Source organism: Varanus komodoensis, unplaced genomic scaffold (genome assembly GCF_004798865.1).
Source record: "Varanus komodoensis strain SLA01 unplaced genomic scaffold, ASM479886v1 scaffold19, whole genome shotgun sequence".
Lineage (NCBI taxonomy): Eukaryota > Metazoa > Chordata > Lepidosauria > Squamata > Varanidae > Varanus > Varanus komodoensis.
In genome coordinates, this window is record NW_025335550.1 from 4,122,304 (window position 1) to 4,140,927 (window position 18,624).

General features: G+C 42.5%; 1 protein-coding gene across 4 annotated transcripts in view; it reads left to right on the forward strand.

Moving 5' to 3' along the window:
* The window catches only part of PHKB (phosphorylase kinase regulatory subunit beta), a 104,375-nt gene that overhangs the window by 23,485 nt on the left and 62,266 nt on the right, over positions 1 to 18,624 (forward strand). For all 4 annotated transcript variants that reach the window (XM_044427684.1, XM_044427683.1, XM_044427682.1 and 1 more), the window contains 3 exons: positions 2,370 to 2,477; positions 5,945 to 6,025; positions 11,085 to 11,200. In XM_044427684.1, coding sequence (XP_044283619.1) covers positions 2,370 to 2,477; positions 5,945 to 6,025; positions 11,085 to 11,200 — 305 coding nt within the window. The remainder of the gene's footprint in view (positions 1 to 2,369; positions 2,478 to 5,944; positions 6,026 to 11,084; positions 11,201 to 18,624) is intronic.

The following is an 18,624-nucleotide window of genomic DNA, read 5'->3' on the forward strand; positions in this document are numbered from 1 at the left end:
CAGGGATTTTGTACGTGGCAACCTCCAACTTGCTGCCAAAACTGATGTGATGCGTGTAAGAAATAGCTTTGAGTGTTAAGTATGGATTCAGACCATGCTATTTAAGGGATGTCTCTGCTCAGAAAAATTCAATGTGACAAGGTCTCCTTTAAGTAAGGTGTTTGTCCTCTTTCTGTGTGGGTTGACTTGACATGCTGCTGTGCGACCGTCTTCGATAGACATAATTCAGCAAAGATTATTTATAAACTCATGTCCCCAAGAGGATTCTGTCTTGCACTTCACAAGTGGAATTACTTTCTTTCCATTACTTTGTTTGCAGGCTCTGTTTTAAAGCTGGAGTTACTGAGGGGTCATTTTTGGAAGTTCGTTTAGGAAAACAAAAAGGTTTCACTTGTCAGCCTTATTTCTTAGTATCATTTTATCACTGCAGGTGTAATCATTTCTCCATAAATACAGATCTCCACCAAAAAGCCATGATTGAGAGGCCATTTTAGATGTACCAAAGGTCTGCGCTTTCCTAGTCTGTTTCCTCTGCCATTTCACAGTAGAGGCAGAGCGAGGGTGTGTGTAGCTGCTTAAGAAACACAAGTTCCAATCCAACTTGGACACAAACAGCTAGTTGTGAGGTGTATTGGGTTCTGGGCAAAGTGTGCCATTCCCTTCTTCTGCTGATCCAGAATTGACATATTCCATCCTGACTGTGACAGATTTAAGCTATCTGGGAGATCAGCCCAGCTGTTCTGGCAGCTGCCTCACAGACCTCAAATGCAGATCTTAAGAACTCAAATCAGGGTCCATCTAGCTCATTACTGTCCGCACTGAGTGGCAGCAGCTCTCCAGTTTTTCAGAGAAAAGTCTTCTCCGTAACCCTACCTGGAGATGTCCAGGGCTGCACCAGACCATCTATATGCAAAGTAATTGCTCTGGCACTGAGTTCCAGCCCTTCCATAGGTAAAGCAGCCTGCCAGATAGTTGCCACTGATCTTCTCTGTTGGGGCTGTGGGAGGAGGGCGTTGTTGGCAGAACTCCTGCATTCCAAAAACTAGCTCAAGTGTTTTGACTTGCTTCCTAGAGGTCAACCTTCAGATACATTTCATTTCAGCCAGGGAAATGGAAGGACCGCTGGATCTGTTAAAGCCTGGGATTCAACAGAAATATCCCTAGGGAATGAGTTTTTGTAATTATTTTCCCTTTTAGGAGGGCTTTTGAAAACTGAATAAAAACAATATCTTTGTCTTATTTGGGTTCTTCACCCCCAACCTTGCTTGTGCGCGCGCTCTCGCGCGCGCGCGCGCGCGCGCGCTCTCTCTCTCTCTCTCTCTCTCTCTCTCTCTCTCTCTCTCTCTCACACACACACACACACACACACACACACAGAGAGAGAGAGAGAGAGAGAGAGAGAGATTCTATATATTTAGCCTTTGAAAAATGCATACGTGCAGCTAGCATGAGAATACTGTGCCAGGAAAAGATGCATCGAAATGATAACAAATAAGGAAGTGAATGTATTCATTACTTGATGGCAGAGCTATTTAAGAAGCCTATAATTTGTCTACCCAGGCTTGACACTGCACGTTATTATGAAGAAAGATCTTTTCAAATGTTATGCTACAGTAGAAGTAATTTCATTCCAGAGTACAAAGAAGTAACTAGTTGTACTAATGGTGCCAGTCAGTTATAGTGTGGAAGCCGGGAAACGCAGCTCAGCTCTCCATATCTGATAGATTTTGAAGAAGTTATCTCCCATTCCTGATGGTTATAGCATGGCGTGTATTTTCATTTTACTTATGTGACCAATGTCATTATCTTGGCAGACCTGATATTAAAGATATCTCTAATATGCTTCATGCATCAGAGCTGGAGCCGCACAGATGAACGGAGCTTCCCACCCTCTGTTTTCTCTCATTTAGCTTTCATGTTGGCTAATTGAAACCTAAATTTCTTCTGTCACATGAACTATTCTTTTATGAGGCACAGTGCCAAGCTGAAGAGAGGCCTAAGCAAATGATAATAGCAACAAACAAAGGAAAATTCTAACCTGCAAATCTGTCATTCATTTATCTGTAATGTTTGCATCTCTTCCTACGAGGAGCTCAATATGACCCGTGTCAACAGAATCCCATCAGGCTCGTGTGAAACGGAATCTCCAGCATCGTACATTCCTAGAACAATACCAGTTATAGGTCTGGGTCTCAATGAGTCTCATCTCTCTAGCAGGTTATTTTCTGAGCATAGAACATGTTGCTAAAGAATACGTAATCGATTTGTATCGATCCAGCCATTCCAATGTTCTTGTGAGCTTTCCATGATGAAAAGTAGATACAGATTTAGGATTTTATGTAACCTGTTTTTCCCCATTTCCCCTGAAGGTTCAGCAGTATAAGCAAGACCCTAAGCCATCCAAATGCCTGCATTCTGTGTTCGGTGCCCACACAGGTGATGAGGTCTTTTCTCATGAGGAATATGGACATCTTCAGGTATGACGTACATTTCTGAAATTTGCTTCAGGCACTGGATTGCCTGGGTAATATTACTTGCTCTCACTGCTCTGCTAAAGACTGGCATACTTCAAAGCTGTGCCAAACTGTGGAGCTTAGCAAATTGATTTTCCCCTTATAGCATACTAAGAAGAGCAAGCTGTTTTGTAGCTTGACTTGCTGCTGTATATCTCATTGAAAACAATATCGGTACAGTAGGCAAAAGAATTGTTGCTTTCTTTAAGGCAAGGGAAGCAGTTGTCAGTATGTTATGGCATAACAAAACTGTATTTATACAGTAGCATAAATAAAATTCAAGAACTGCTGATGCTAGATGTTGAATGCAGGCTTTGACAACCATTAAATTAAAGAGAAAGAGTTATGGCTTTTTCATATAACTTGGATTTGTTTTCATTGTTCTCATTTCTGAGATTTAGAAAGGCAGTTTCCTTCCGTCATCCCTCCTACTTTGTATTTGCCGAGTATCAATTCAACCTGGAATAATAGTAACCTGTGAGGGTTCAGCCCACAGCTATTAAGAATTTCTCCTGCCCAATAGCTCATGTGGCATAGTAGTTATTGAGTTGCATTAGGACTCCAGAAGTCTGGGGTCTAGTCCCCACTTGGCCGTGAAGCTTTCTGTGTGACTTCGAACTGATCCCTGATGTTAAGCCTAACCTACTTAACAGAGGACGCATATGTAAGCCACCCAAGGTTCCTTGCAAGAGGAAAAGTGGTGGAATATATAGGTAGCAAATATAATAAATAAACAGCAACAGAGAATTTCCTAAATGATGGCTATTTTGTATTGGCAGCCAAGCATCTACAAAATTGATTCACAATATTGTGGATAACAGCTGTGATGCTTTCTGTTGAATGTAACGTAGGTGCTGCTACTTACTTTGCTTTTTCTCCTTGCTGCCTGATGGGGTTCATTCTGTTATTTTGAGTGTTTTTAAGAAAAGAGCTGCTGTTGCAAAAACAACAGAGCTAGGACCAGTTTAAAAAAATGATGTTATTGGCATTTCCTAACTGTGGTTGACATCTGAAGAACTACTGTAGGTGACCACAGTGGCTTGCATATGCCCAGTAGAGTTCTTGGCTTTTCTCTCTGCAGCGTGATAAACAAACCTGCTGTTTTAACGTGCTGATCCTCAGCTTCAGGTGTGGCTTGCAATGGGAAGAAAAAGGACTGCCATCCGTGAATCACAAGTCCAAATGCCCCTGTCACACACCTAGTTGTGTGCTTCTTGGGAACCTGCCTTGTGAGCGGAAACAGTAATTCCTGGGAGTGATCCGTTGCAACCCTCCTCACCATTTTTAATAACCACTGCACTGGCTTTCGGCTTCTTATCTGTTTTAGCACACAGTTGAACAATGCTGGTTCCAGGCTTTGCTATAGCTTAGTATACTAAATGGCTTACTGTAGGGTTGGGATGTTTTCATTCTCATTGTGCAACATCCACTGTCAAGTCATACATACAGTGCATTGAAAAGAAGTGAAAAGGACTCATTTAAGTTGCATGCATTTGAGTGGGTCTACTCTGTGTAGACTAACATGGGATCCCAGCCTGGGTCACAACCGCCAGAGAAAGAAAGGCAAACTTGTTGAATAAAAGAATGTTGTGCCAAGGGATTAGTTTTTCATGTCAGAACTGAATGGCTTTCATAGCCAGTCCACACAGATATTCATGCCTGGTCACGCCACACTTTCTTCATTTCGGCGGGGTAAGTTAGGGCTGGAGTTATTTTGTTGCTGTTGTGGCTAAACAGCAAGAGTCTGGAGTCCTTGCAGACCTACTACAAGCAGACCCACAGTGGACCTTCTGCTTTAGGGCCTACTTATGGACCTTTGCACCCGTATTTATTCGCTGAGATCACCTCCCAAGGCCCTTCTCCTGGCACGAGACTGAAGTGGCTGGTGCACAGGGAGTGCTGCCCCAAAGACTGCTAGCCTGGGACCTGGTTTGATGATGATTAGGCACCAGGCCAAGACGTGCCTCATTGCTGTTGGTGTTTTAGTGCTTCTTTCTGTTTTTGTTCTGCTCTGTCTGCTGCTGTTGATTAGGGAGTGTGGCTTCAAGCTGCCTTTCTCCTACAGCTTATAATGTGGAGGCCCAAATATCATTGTGAAGACTGGGGCAAATAAATGCTCTGAAGCTCAGCCAGTAATGCCACTCTGTTTCTGCCAAGGCCTTTCCTGGCTTCCTTTCATATAGTTTTTACTTCATATAGAATCAGAACTCCACCTTTTTAAAAATAAAAATTATGCAGTTATTCATGCCCCATTCACTGGCTGATAAGCAACGTGCATTGTGGTGCTTTCTTAAGTGGCTGCATTTTGTATTCATTAGTTTGATATTTTTCTGTGTACTTCCTTGATGCAATGCCTTGCGGGAAGCTGCTGTGGTGGATGATGCTGACATCTAATAGATAATTATGCCAGAGAGGAAAACAACTCATCTTTCTTAAATGTAATTTAAGTCCTATAAATCAAATGCAGATGAGTTGATTAAAACTTAAACATCCCTCTGTAGGAGGCCGCATGAATGTTTTCTCTGTTAGGTAGGAAATGGGAGTCTTCTTTCCCTGCTCTGAAAATCCGCTTGCTCTCTCTTAGTGCTTTGTCATCAGTATTGCCATTAGCAGCCGCCAGAGCAGGAGTTGGCAACCCATTTCTCTGTCGAGGCTTGCATTCACTTAGGGTGCATCTCTGGGGGTTCTGTGCCAGCAGTGAGCTGGGATGGAGCCCCAGATGGATGGGCTACTGGTTTCTTCCCTCTCTCTCTTTTCTGTCGTGTGGCATGCTTGGAGAGGGACAGATGGCTCCCATCAGAAGTCTGAATTTCGCACTAAGTTAAGGGCCTCATAAAATTAGACTGAGTCCCTCAGGTTGCCTATCCCTCCACTCTAGGTGCTCTGTCATGAATAGTAATGAAATACATTATTTTCAATGTAGGTCATATTAGCAATCCCATGAAATTGGTCTGTTGCTTTATTTATTTATTTATTTAGAATATTGTTATCGCATCCTGTACAAACCAATTGTCTCTGGACAGCTTGCAATAGAATATAAATAAACAGTGAATACAAAGAATCAAGATAATTTGGTCCCTTTCCATTGTGAGTGCACTTTTTCGAAACAGATGCTGTGGAAGCCATTGAAAGTAGAACTATTTGGGGGGGGGGTCCTGAATCCCCAAACTATGATCTATGTCCTAGAGGTACTGCTCAGCCAGAAGAAAACTACTTCCAACAGCAAGCCTGCAGCTTCTAGCCAAGCTGAAGCTTGCAAATTCCTTCATGTACAAGACATGCATCAATTCTCCATCTGTGACTGTTCTTTCTACTTGTGACAGTGCTGTGTATTGACACCTTGGGCTTTTATTAAAGGGAGCATACAAATGCAGTTTGAAGGGTACTGCTTGTGCTGACTGCCCGCTCTGGTGCTTTTTTCCTTGCTTCAGATAAGCGCCGTGTCGCTGTTCCTCCTTTACCTGGTTGAAATGATCTCTTCTGGTCTGCAGATTATCTACAACACGGATGAGGTATGGATCAACTATTTTTGTACCCCTGCAAAACGTGCTGACAGTTGCATCTCTCAGGAGTTCAATGCATGAGATTGAATGAATCCTTGATCTGACTTCATTGTTCCCTGCACATTGTGATTGGTTTCATTAGCTTCTGTTTCCATTTTGCATCCACTAGCTGGCTTTTGCATTGAGTTTTCCAGTTCTATACAGTGACAAACATAGTTAGTTTTTAAAGTCACCAGCTTATTTTATTTTACTTATTATTCTTATATCCCGGCCTTTTCTCCAAAGAATTCGAGGCAATGTACATGGTTCTTCCTCTGCTTCCATTTTATCTTCACAACATCCCTGCAGTGAAGTCATGGCTAAAAGAAAGTGACTGACCAAAGTCACTCTGTGAGTTTACCGATTGAATGGGGTTTGAGCTCAGGTCTTTCCTGTCCTACTCCAGTACTCTAAATACTACACCATGGTGCCAAATCATCCCTGTAACTTGATTAAGAGTGTGAGGATTGTTTCTGGGTTTTTTAAAAGTCATCTTCAGCTGCTCCCTAGGATAATGTTTGAAAAAGCAACTGTGGAGACACATGCCTTTTCCTAGCTAGAAAGCATCTGCTTACAAGCTCAAAATTGTCTAGCTGAACTGTTCAACACTCAATCTTTTGAACTGGTGTTGGTTTTGGATGTCAGAACCATGGTTCAGATCTATAGGTGGCCTTAGGCAAATTTTCAGCATAACCAGCCTCACAGAGCTGCAGTAAAAAGGAAATTAAATAATTCCATGGCAGTTGCAATCTGAACATCTTGAAGAGAGGATAGGAGACAAATTTGTTTTGCCAGTGAGCCGGTGTGGAGTCGTGGTTAAGCGCATGGGACTGGGACTCAGGCGACCTGGGTTCTAGTCTCTGCTCAGTCATGGAGCCAGCTGGGTGACTTTGGGCCAGTCACAGACTCTCAGCCCAACCTACCTCACAGGGTTGTTGTTGTGGGGATAAGATGGAGGAGGAGAATGCTGTAAGCTGCCTTGAGCCCTTTGTAGGAAAAAGACAGGCTATACATTGAAAAATAACTAACTAAATAAATTTGTTTCTGAAGAACAGGCAATTGTGTCTTCCCATGATGCTGCCCTTGATCTAGTTTGCATGTAATGACACCCATTGGTTGTTTGCAATGAATGGCCATGTTGCCTCCCCCAGGACCTTATTGCTCTTGGGAGTCTGGTTGTGACATGTGAATTCTGGTTGTTGAGGATGAAACAGCCAGGGTTTTAAACCATGGTTTGTTATGGTGTAAAAACTCAGAGTTGCCCCCCCCCTTGATAAGCCAGCATTTCTTGTTTGTATGTCGTGACAATCAAATCAGGAGTGGGATCCAAAGTGGAGGCGGGCGGGGGGGTGGGGGAAATAGCAGGCAGCCCGATTAGTTTCGACTTGCCTAATCTGCTGTTGGTCTTGATGTATGAACCAGGTCAATGATTCATAGCTAGGACTTCAAACTGTCATTCAAATGTAGCTATTCCTCTTCATACAATTTTTATCCTTCATCTTGCAACTTTTGGTAAATCATAAATAGATTTATTTGGCTAATGAATCAAAATAAGGCAGTGTAATTTAAAAGAGCACAAGACTTCAACTCAGCAGGAATTTTAGTAGCATTAGTCAAGATGTAAGTTATATGCAAGTCATAAGCCTTGCATAATTTTATAGAATTCACTTTGTTGTGGTTTGTGTAACCACCATTTATAATTAAGGAAAATCAGTGTTGCATTGGGTGCTGCACAAATTTAACACATGCAGGAAAATATCAACGCTTTCACAATAGATTCTGTCATCCCTGTTGTAGCATTATATATGCACGTGGAGTCTTCAGGTTGTTTTCTTAATACATGCCTTTGTCTGACACAGTTAGATACTATTTCTATGCAACTTTGAATATCCCAAATATATGTATACAGTGCCCTGCAGATTAATCTGAACATGGCACTGGGCACCTTTTGTTAACAGACTCCGATTTCAAAAAACAACCACAACAGGAGAATTGAACCAAGATCATGGCACTTTCCTCTGGGCTGATTTCCCTATTAAAATAGCCCTGAAAGCTGGTATTTGGCCTGTAGTATGAAGAGGCAAAATGAGAAGTGCCTGTAGTTTTCCTGCTGCTGCTGCTTCTGGTTGGCAGACTTATAAATGTGGTATAGATAGGTGAAATCGACCCTTTCCCAGACACTCTGTGACTACTGTTTATCTAAAAAGCCAGTGCCCCAGGTAATCGCAGTTACGCTCGCAAGTGAAGATTATGTATCCCATGTCTGGTTTGACCCCTTATGCAGAAGTATGTGATGAACATCATACTTTCTACAACTAAAGTAGTACTGCTAGCATCAAATAATCGGTGTATGGTTCCTCAGAGTATTGTACATACATTATCTCCCGTAAATGCTTGTGGGGAGGATTGCCAGGGTCTGTGTGGTAACAGAGGAGGAGCAAGGTTTCTGTCCCGAGAGTTTTGCTGTAACCGAGACTGCAGATCAGCGGGCACTTGTCCACGTTGCTGTCCTCGCCCTGCGCTGCGGTACCTGTCCATTCATCAGCCTCTCCCTCCTCCATGCAGTGACCTGGCTGGCCGGACACCACAGATTAATCCTTAAAACAACCTTGGGATTATTGTAATTCACACACACAGTAGGGAGTTGATTGATAGTGGTTTGCCAGGGCCACCTCGTGAGCTTATGCCTAAGGTTTGAACCAGAAGCCGACTAGAGCTTGTGCACCTATTTCGCTTCTCAGTTCAATTATTTTAACGTGTCTTTGCCCTCATAATGCATCTTACACTGTTTGAAAGCCACGAGCATACACGTTAGTGGCGCATGCAGAAGCACCAGCACCAGCACGCAGTGATTTTAAGCGCAACTTGCAGATGGGGATACATGCATCTTCAAGGTACCTGTTGTTTTAAAAGCCAGCACTAGCGAGGTCAGACCTCTTGTCAGCAGTGGGCAGGGATGCACAGGGAAAGCCCCAAAGGCCAATGTCAGCAGCTCCAGTCAGGCCCAGAAACTAACAGGCAGCCCATGTAAATTATACATTACACTGTGCCAGGTTTCCTCTTCATGTGGCGAGAATGACCCTGGAAGTGAGACACAGTAATAAGACTCAGCTGACCAGTTGGATGTTACACACTTTGAATTTCCTGCTAACTCTGAACTGATTGTGGCCTTGTTTGAATTGGCTCTTTCTCAGTACATATGGCTCTGTTTGGATGCTCAAAGACTTCTCTGGGACCTTTCCCTCCCTGTGTCTTTCTTTATTTCACATTTAGACAATTCACTTGTGCAGGATGTTACGCCTATTGAATGCAGTGAAGCAATTCGTTATTACTCCTTTTTCCCTTGGAGGTAAATGAGTTGCCTCCAGTAGTAGATGAAAATGCTGAGCAAGTTTGAATGGTTGGGTAAATTTAATGAAGTTTGTTTCCCTATGTAGAACAGTGATATTTGTTAACTCCTTGCAAACAGAAATGGCTATTTCCACCGTATTATTTAAGTAACAGATGAGATGTGATACCCTGACCTTGGTTAGGTCACCATGAAGCTGGTCTGCAGTTTAATATCATTTCAAAGCGCCACGTAGAATATTGTATCTGTATGCCTTTGAAAAACAGTGAACTCATGTAAGACACCAAACCCTATGGCTCGAATCCTGAATAATACAAGTGGAAGGAAACCTATGGAAGGAGACTTTTCTGCTCTCTCTGTGCCTGCCTCTGAAAAATTTCTCTGGAAGGTCAAGGGAAGCTTCTGAACGGCAGGGGATGAGGCACTGGCGCTTGCAGGTTGAGGCATCCCTGCCCAGGTTAGGCATCAGGATACAAGAGAAGCCATGCTGTGTCAGACTAAGAGTCCACCTGCTCCAGCCTTTTGTCCATACAGTGGCCAACCAGCAGCCAGATGGCATCTGCGAGGGTTTTTCTCCATCCACAGTCAAGCCGCCTTGGTTTTGCTTCATCACTCGCACTTCCAGGGTGTATCAGGCAGCCATACGGGCTCTTTTGCACAGAAGGTGTTCAGGAGCTATCATGTCAGCTGCCTGGGTCACCTCTCTGTTCCAGAGATCAACCAGGGATTTGATAGGACCACCAGCCCTGTCAGTCAGAACTCTCCCCCTCCGCCAAGAGTTCTCCGGGCACTGTCTGGATCCATCAGCCTCCTGGAACACCCCATCCTAGTAGACCTTCCACCACTCAAAGGGGGGACTGGTGGGAGAGGCTGAACCCGACAGAAATGTTAAAAGCAGCACCCACATCTTCCCTGGCAAGAGGCCAATTCTGTGGTAGCTGAAAGCTTCAGGTTTTGTGACCACATCCAGTATGACCATGCTCAGGGGTCTCTTGTACCTGAGGATGAAAAAATAACCATTTTGTGTGCATAGGTTTGACTTCTTTTGTTTTTGCTTCGCACAACTCTATTCACGCATGCAGCATGTGGTGTCACAAAGCTGTTAGCTAGCAGTGGCGCTCTGTGTAGGACTACTGGCCTGGCATGTATCATTCACATGACTCTTCAGTATTGTGGGCTTTAGAATAGCCCCAGACAGCTTGTAAATAGGAAACAGTTATTAAAAAGAAAGAAAGAAAGCATCAACTAGGCAAGCTGAGCAGAAAAGTGTGACTGGGCCACTCAATAATAGTAGGAGAGAGAGAGAGAGACAAGAAGCCAACCTGACAGGGAAATGAAGGAGTGCTACAGTAGTTCTCTACCTTAATTTTTCCTCTCCTAATATTAACGAAGAAAGTAGAGAGACAAATTGGCAACTGTCCCTTTGTAGTCCTGGTTTGGTCAACCAGGAAAGTTATCCTACCTGGGAATAAAGAATTATCCAGGTTGTTGACTGGAACAAGGTATGGGAGAACTCCAACCGAGCACTCATTTGCTGCAATCATGTATCATCTTCAGTGCTCCCAGGCAGCTATAAATTAGGCATCAACAGAGCATGACTGTTAAATACAGAAGAAATGCATGCGTGTTTCCATGTTTCTTTACCTCTCCATCCTGTTTGCACATGCTTTTCTTCTGTAGGTGTCCTTCATACAAAACCTTGTATTCTGCGTGGAAAGAGCATATCGTGTGCCAGACTTCGGTGTGTGGGAAAGAGGAAGCAAATACAATAATGGCAGCACGGAATTGCATTCAAGGTAAGGGTGGGTGGCACTCCCTGTGTATTTTGTCTGTGCTCATCCCTAATTCCATTTGCAGATCAATTGGTAGGTTAAGCTGTTTATTGACCAAAAAACCACAGCAAAATTAATAACTGAATAAGTGTTTAAAACCATACTTGAAAGTATCTCTTTTGAAATGTCTTTTCTTCTCACAGTACACAATTTTGGATTTATTTTGAATTTTATATGTATTTTTATACATTTTTGAGCCAAGAACTGTTTTGAAACACTTCTGAAATACGACGTCTTGTGAATAACTTACTTCTGATTTGCCCATCAATCTGGAAAGTGCAGGTCAAGTCATACTGGAATTCACAGAGAATGAATTCCTGAAGTATCTCTAAATAAAGGCAACTTGGAAAAAAAAGTAGATTTTGCTTTCTTTTTGGGTGAAGCATCTCTAAGTGAATTGATTTAATGGTTGAAAATGGACTGTCTATGTTGTGCATGACACATGATAAACTAGTTCTCAGGTATATTACTTCCAAAGCTAATAAAAACTCAATACAGTAAAATAGAAGATGGCAGCCACAAAAGAGCTTTTAAAGAACAAGATGAACCCCTTAGTCAAACCAAACATTCTAAAATATCAGAGAATTTTGAAACCCTATACCCAATGCTGAAGAATTAATCATGATAGCAGCAGTTTTACTTTATACTTTATTTTAATTACTTTATATTTTATTATTTTGTACAGTTGAGAGAGTTTATACAAGCTTCGAAAGTCAAGCAGAAAAGTCCGTATCTTGCCTTATCTCAGATGGTGTGGGGCGCGGCAGAAGGGCTTTGATGAGGAACTTAATACCTTGATGAGTCTGGGTGGGAAGAGGGCCTGTTTATGGTCCCTAGTCCTAAGCGGCTTAAGGCACTGAACTTTAAAACCCACACCCTGAATTTGACCAAGCAGGTGGAGAGCCATGCAGATTCTTTAGGATTCCCAATATGCCTTTTCCCATTGAGTCACCTGCTGTCCTAGGGAACGAGCTGCACTTTATGGTCCATCTCCAGTGCCTCTCTGGACTAGATGCTGAGGAAGGTGAGCGTAAGCGTGCTGTTGCACTCGTGTTCCATCTGTGAGTTTCCTGAAGGCAGCCACTTGGTTGGTATGTGAGAAGAATGCTGGGCTAGGGAGGCCTCTGGTCTGATTCGGCATGGCTTGTCTTATGTTCCTGTGTTTCCTTCAAAGGGAGCCCTGCATCAAACACAATGTGCCAGTCTAACTAGGAGATTTTTAAAGCTGCTTTGATGGTGGCAGGAGAAACCCATGTAGTTACGATCTACATGGTGCTACCACAGAGTACCAGGGTAGCTGTTCTAGATAGAAGTACAGTTCTGGTCACTGCACCTGAAAGGGATATTGTAGGTTGGGAGAAGAGCAACTAAAATGACAAAGGTGCCCAAGCAGGTCGCTTTAAGGAAAGGTTACAATGCCAGGGACTGTTTGGCTTAGAGAAACGATGATGTAGAATATGGTTTTGAATAGGCGCTAGTCCAGATGGCTGCATGCTAACTCCAGTAACAGTGTGCCTATCTGCAGCAGTTGCTGGGGAACATGGGCAGGGACGGTGCTCTTGTGTCAGTGTCCTGCTTGTGGTTTTCCTATAAGCAGTTAGTTGGTCCGCATGCGAACAGAACGGTGGACTAGATAGATCTTGGTCTGATCTAGCTTGGGGGTTCTTACGTTCTTAGCATTTATGAACTTCATGGTTAATGTAATTTGAATGAAAGATGTGCATATACACTAGAGAATTGACCCAATCTATGTAACTGTGTAGAGAACATAGTCGAACTAATAGCATGCGTGAAATTGCATAGCTGATAGTGATATATGCATTTGAAGTCGTGTTCATTTCCACACTTTGTCTGATTTGAGTGCAAAATCTGGATTTTCTCAATACAGAATAGGAGTGTATCCTGCTTTCTTAATAGCTATCTCGGAAACAGAGGAATTGCTCACTTCAGCATGGGGTGGGGGTTGGGGGTAATGAGCCTTCTGAAGTTATTTTACTTCCCAAGGAGTGTTCATCTGAAGTATCAAGTTGTTAACCCCCATAGTTTTAACTACAACTGTGAATATCAGACAGTACTCCTTAATCGAGGAGTGTTCAACAAGTATGCCTTATGGTTCATGTAGCAGGATCATTAGAGACTCCTGGGTAATGCAAGACTTTCCCTGTCTGCTTGCTTTTTTGTTGAGAATACGTATATTCTTTGTAACCATGTTCTTTTTATTACCCTTATCCTCTTGAAATAAAATTCTTAAATTATATGTTACTTCTCTTTGTGCTCCATTAGCAGTGAAGTCAGTAGAACTGTGGCCTTTTAGATGACAACTGTAATAATTTCCCTGGGAAAATAGCTTACAAATACTGCAGACTAAAAGAGAAGGCACAATGACAGTTGTTATATATAAAATTTGCTGTATTGGCTCAGTGCATTTATTTCAGTATGTAGTAACATTAAGAAAGCCAGGTGGGTGCTTGTGTCTGCAATTTTATGTATTTGTAACTTCTCCTTGCAATAAAAATGATATACTTATATTAATTTTAGATGTTTCTTTTCATTGCTTTAGTACACATTAAAATTCTATTGTAACTTAAGAAACAGAGCAATTTCAGTAGACCTTAAACTATAATTTTTTAGTGTCAGGCTTCACTCTTTCATCTGAGTGGCTGCTTTCAGAGAAGGAGTCAAGGTCATAAACCAGAGTTTTCTCTTCTGGAGAAACTGTTTACTCACACAGTGCAAGCAAAGCACAAGATGCTCAGAAGACAGAGGATTAAAAAAAACTAATGGAGACACCATGGCCAACCCGTGGCCTGCTCACTGGGACAATGCTTCAGGCTGTGTTTTGCTTTCTCATATGCCTGAGTTGAGATAACCTTAAACTGCTATTGCACCTGAATCAGGAAAACCACCGTTTATAAAGGTAAAGGTAAAGGTTTCCCCTTGACATTAAGTCCAGTCATGCCTGACTCTAGGGGGCGGTGCTCATCTCCGTTTCCTGGCCGAGGGAGCCAGCGTTTGTCCGCAGACAGCCTCCGTGGCCATGTGGCCGACATGACTAAACACCGAAGTGCATGGAACGCTGTTACTTGCCCACCGAAGTGGCACCTTTTTCTCTACTTGCATTTGCATGCTTTCGAACTGCAAGGTTGGCAGGAGCTGGGACGGAGCAACGGGAACTCACCCCATTGTGCAGATTCGAACTGGCAACCTTTCGATCAACCAGCCCAGCAGCACAATGGTTTAAACCACTGCACCACCTCCAGTCCCCCACAGTTTATATTCAAAGCTAAATTGGAACCCACAGGGGCATCTGAGCCCAAGACCAAGCCCCAACACCCAAGTAATGCTTTGAGCCTGACATCTGATCCATTTAAGAGCACTGAGCCAGCTAACTTCTTGAAAACAGTAGGACTCTTTAGATACTTAATTTCTTCTTTAGTCTATAGCAATGGCACCGCAATACAGTTCTGCTTTACAGCTTTTGACATGCGGGATCTTTAAGAAAGAAGAAGACATGCAGATATGATAGAGGAAGATGTCCGTTAGCATGAGAAAAAGAGAATTCTGTTCTTTGTAAGGTGTGTTGCTGATACAGGGGACAGGGATTGTGGTGGATTGGAACACTATAGAACACCAATCTGCTGTTATGGGAGATTGCTACAAGAAATTCCAGTGTCTTTAAGGGCCATGCCAATATCTGAGTCAAGGGTCAGAAGTGGGGGAGAAGCCATTAAAAACAGGGAATTCTTGGAGATTAGTGCAAAGAAATGGGGAAACTCACAACCAGGTAGGAGCTTAAGCAGGTGTCCAAAGCAAGAGCAAGAGGATGAGATCAGGCCATCGCATTTATTATATATGTAATTAGTTCATATCCCACCTTTCTGTAAAAAATAAAATGGTGTTCACTTTCTATGCTCTCTGGCAGTTCCTCCCATTGACATTACTTGTAACTAGATTGCATTGCGCACAGGCACATAAAGTCTTCATAACATGTTGAGAAGCATGGCATGAAATCAGATAAGCTGTATCACCGATGCCACAGAGGAGGAGGCATGGAGCATCTAATCCAAATCAGAGGTGTTGTGACCTTCGTTGCTAGAAATGAAATAATGTAGAAGTGCTGAACAGTTCAGCTGGCTGAGCTCAGGAAAGCTCTCCCTGGAGATCCTAGTTCATTTCACCACATCTCTGCCCAACACAAATTTTTGAAAGCAGAATTACATTATTTCTTCCCTGTTGTTGGTTCTACCAAGCAAGAAGTCTTCTCTTCGGAGAGGACATCTGTCCAGGGACAGTATGAAAATTAAGTAGCTATATCTCTCATTGTGAAAACGCACAGCACTTTTCATTTCTTAGAGGTCAAGCTCAAATCCTCACAAAGTCAAAACCCTGTCTTTGAGATTCCTTCTGGAAAAATGGCTGATTGCATTTCTTGCAGACAGTGCAACTTTTACTGCTGAATTTCCAGTGAAAAAGATTTACTGGTCTGCAACCTTGCTCTAATTTTTGGAAAGCAAGCTTCATATAATCTCTCTAGAATTGCATGATTCTCTCCCATGTGTTTGCGCTCCTGAAATATTCATTTGTCCTGTAACCATTTTGATCAAGCTGTTTCCAAGCATCTGCCGAACACTTCTGCAAAAACATTTTTGACATCTCCCATCTGTGTTGCTGATAATCGTGGTGTCTCCAAAATGCAGCATCTTTGTACTCTGAGCTTTAAGAAGGCGCTGGAATCTTCCCCTTGTTCTCCTTTGTTCTGCATCTAATATGCTTCTGTCATGTTGTCTGTCCCCATTATGGTTATTTTGTTTGTTCATCTGCCTGACTGACTTTTTAGTGTAGTTTTCAGTCCCAAACACCTACATATGTTTTTTAGGCTGCTTAGCACTATTTTTAATGCTTAGCATCATTTTCAACGTTTCACACAGATTCATGGTTTGTGAACAAAGGAGAAAACAAATAATCTGCATACAAGGATGTTTCCACCATTCTCTATTGTCAGTTCTATGCCTTCACAGCTGATTACATTGTTTTGTAAACTAGTTTCATTGTTTCCTGCCTGAAGGCTTTTTAAAAATCCCCTTTGATGTTACTTAGTTCACATGCCATAGCTGGACGCCTCCAGGTTTTGAATGAGTGAAGAGTTAATCACTTAGCAGTCAGTTTTCAAGGTTTGGGAAGCAACTTAATTGTTGAAGTTCCAGGTAACTGCTGTTTCAGAAAACCTAATGATCCCTTAAAGTGCTCTCGACATCAACAAGTGATACTGTGGTGATATAAATAGATATTTTTGACCATGTCTTAGGCAGGAGAGGAAATGTCCTAGATAAACTGAAATGTTTTCGGGATATGTGTAAGGAGGTTGTGGTTTCAAAATGTGCCTTTAATGTTTGGCTCAAACAGTAAGTCTGTGAAATTCCAGTATACCTAAAACCTTTCTTTGGAAGCCTTTCAATCTGTTAACATGTTTTTTTTTATTCATCCTTGGGGCTGGGATTAAAGATGGCCCAAGGACCATAATATAGTGGTGGAATGCTTTTATTTTTATACTTTTTCCTTCAACAATCATGAAGCCATCAAGCAAGTGTCCCAAATTTAACAGCAGCCATAATAGTGGATTGCAGTGCTTGGGAATAGCTATTCAGTATTTTTAGACATCTAACTCCTGTAATGTATATATTGACATCTCAGAGAGAGAGAGAGAGAGAGGGAGATCTCAGCCTCTTACATACACAACACAACACCTCTTATTTTTTATTAGAGTGATTCATTTGCCCCATATACAGAGCAAATGAATCAGCTAATGCTATTATTCTTCAATTTTGGCTACTCTTTTTAGGATTTTTGTGTTGCTGCTGATGTCTTAAACTGGGCGGGGGGGGGGGTGGAATAAGTGCCAGTTGGCTAATCTTGTTTCTCAAAAGACAATGAATTTGTGCTGTTAGAAACAAAGTACCTCCATTAGCAGGTAATCCATTTATCCCAAGTGATGGGTTTATCATACCTTGATAATGTAAACCTATCTCCCAGCACAATATTACTTCCTTAAGTAATTTCTATGCCTATTGCTTGTAGATTTTCTGGAGACGGATTTTATTTGTTAGACTGGACAGGATAAAAGCATGCACTGATTTAGACATAACTTGAATGTTAATTATTTTAGTCTTTAAAAAAATGGAACGTCATATTGTGCCCTTGTAAAACAATGACCAGGATGCCTCACTTCAGATTAAAAATAATCTAAATATATATCTTACAATGGCTCTAGTTGGAGACAAGCATGGCAGATGAAGGATTGGTTCAGAAGACCCTCACCCAGCAAGCCAGATGCTTCCTGGAAAAGAAATATGGCCAGATGATAGAGGGCCAGGAGAGGTCCTCATGTAGTGCTCTATGTCACACCGGAACAGAACTCCATCCCTGCAGGGTCTTAGAGTCACTGAGTGGTTTCAAGGTTCCATAACGGATTGTGTCTGCCTGGGTCTCGTTTCCAGAAGGCCGGAATGGAAAAGGACCGTACCTTGTAGCTCTCTGGGGCTGGACATCCACCCATTTGCTTGTATATTGATTGAACAAACTGCAAGCTGTGTCTGAATCTAAGCTGAGGTTTGGCTTCCATCAGGTGGTTAGCCATGACTCCACAGCTGCCCAGTATGCATGATTGTGGTTGGGGAGATGTTGCATCTTGCAATGATGAGGCTCAGTAGCACTGCTGGTTGTGTTGTGCGAATATGACCAGGCTGGCTTGCTGCCCACAGGTAACAAGCCACCCAGAACTCAGGAGCCGTGGTCGAGTTCTGCAGGCTTACATGGCTTAAACACTGTCTTGAAAGAAGGGACTCACTGCAGAAATTAAATTTGCCCACCGTACAGTGGGCTGACCTAGAATATTTTTTTCTTGATGTGACACTTTTAGTTTTACTTGGCAGGGATATTTTTAATGCTCCCTAGTGGAGCAGGGTGAGAACTCCTTGGAGAAATACCACTTACCTGCCGTTTGAAGTGGGCCAGTCTATCCTACCAGTTGTTACATGGGCAGACCAGGCTTAGAGAGTGGTTTTATTTATAATAGAGCAACTAGGACTTGACTACACATGCAGTGGAACGAGGTGACTGAAGTGATAGACTGGACAGCACTAATTTGGACCTCAGGTGGGGGCATCATATTTTTAAAAGCTGCCTTTCTTTGAAAAGTAAAATTCTGTTGAAAGAAAATGGAAATGACCAGCTTTGGTTTGGGGCAGCTTTTTTGTGGTTGTGATTTGTTTTACACAGAGAGTCACTCACAGTCTGAATGGTCAGTCCAGTGCACTACTTCATGGTGTATAGCAGGCCCTGTTGTCACCCTGATCAAATGTTTTTGACTTGACTTGCAGCACGCTACCCCA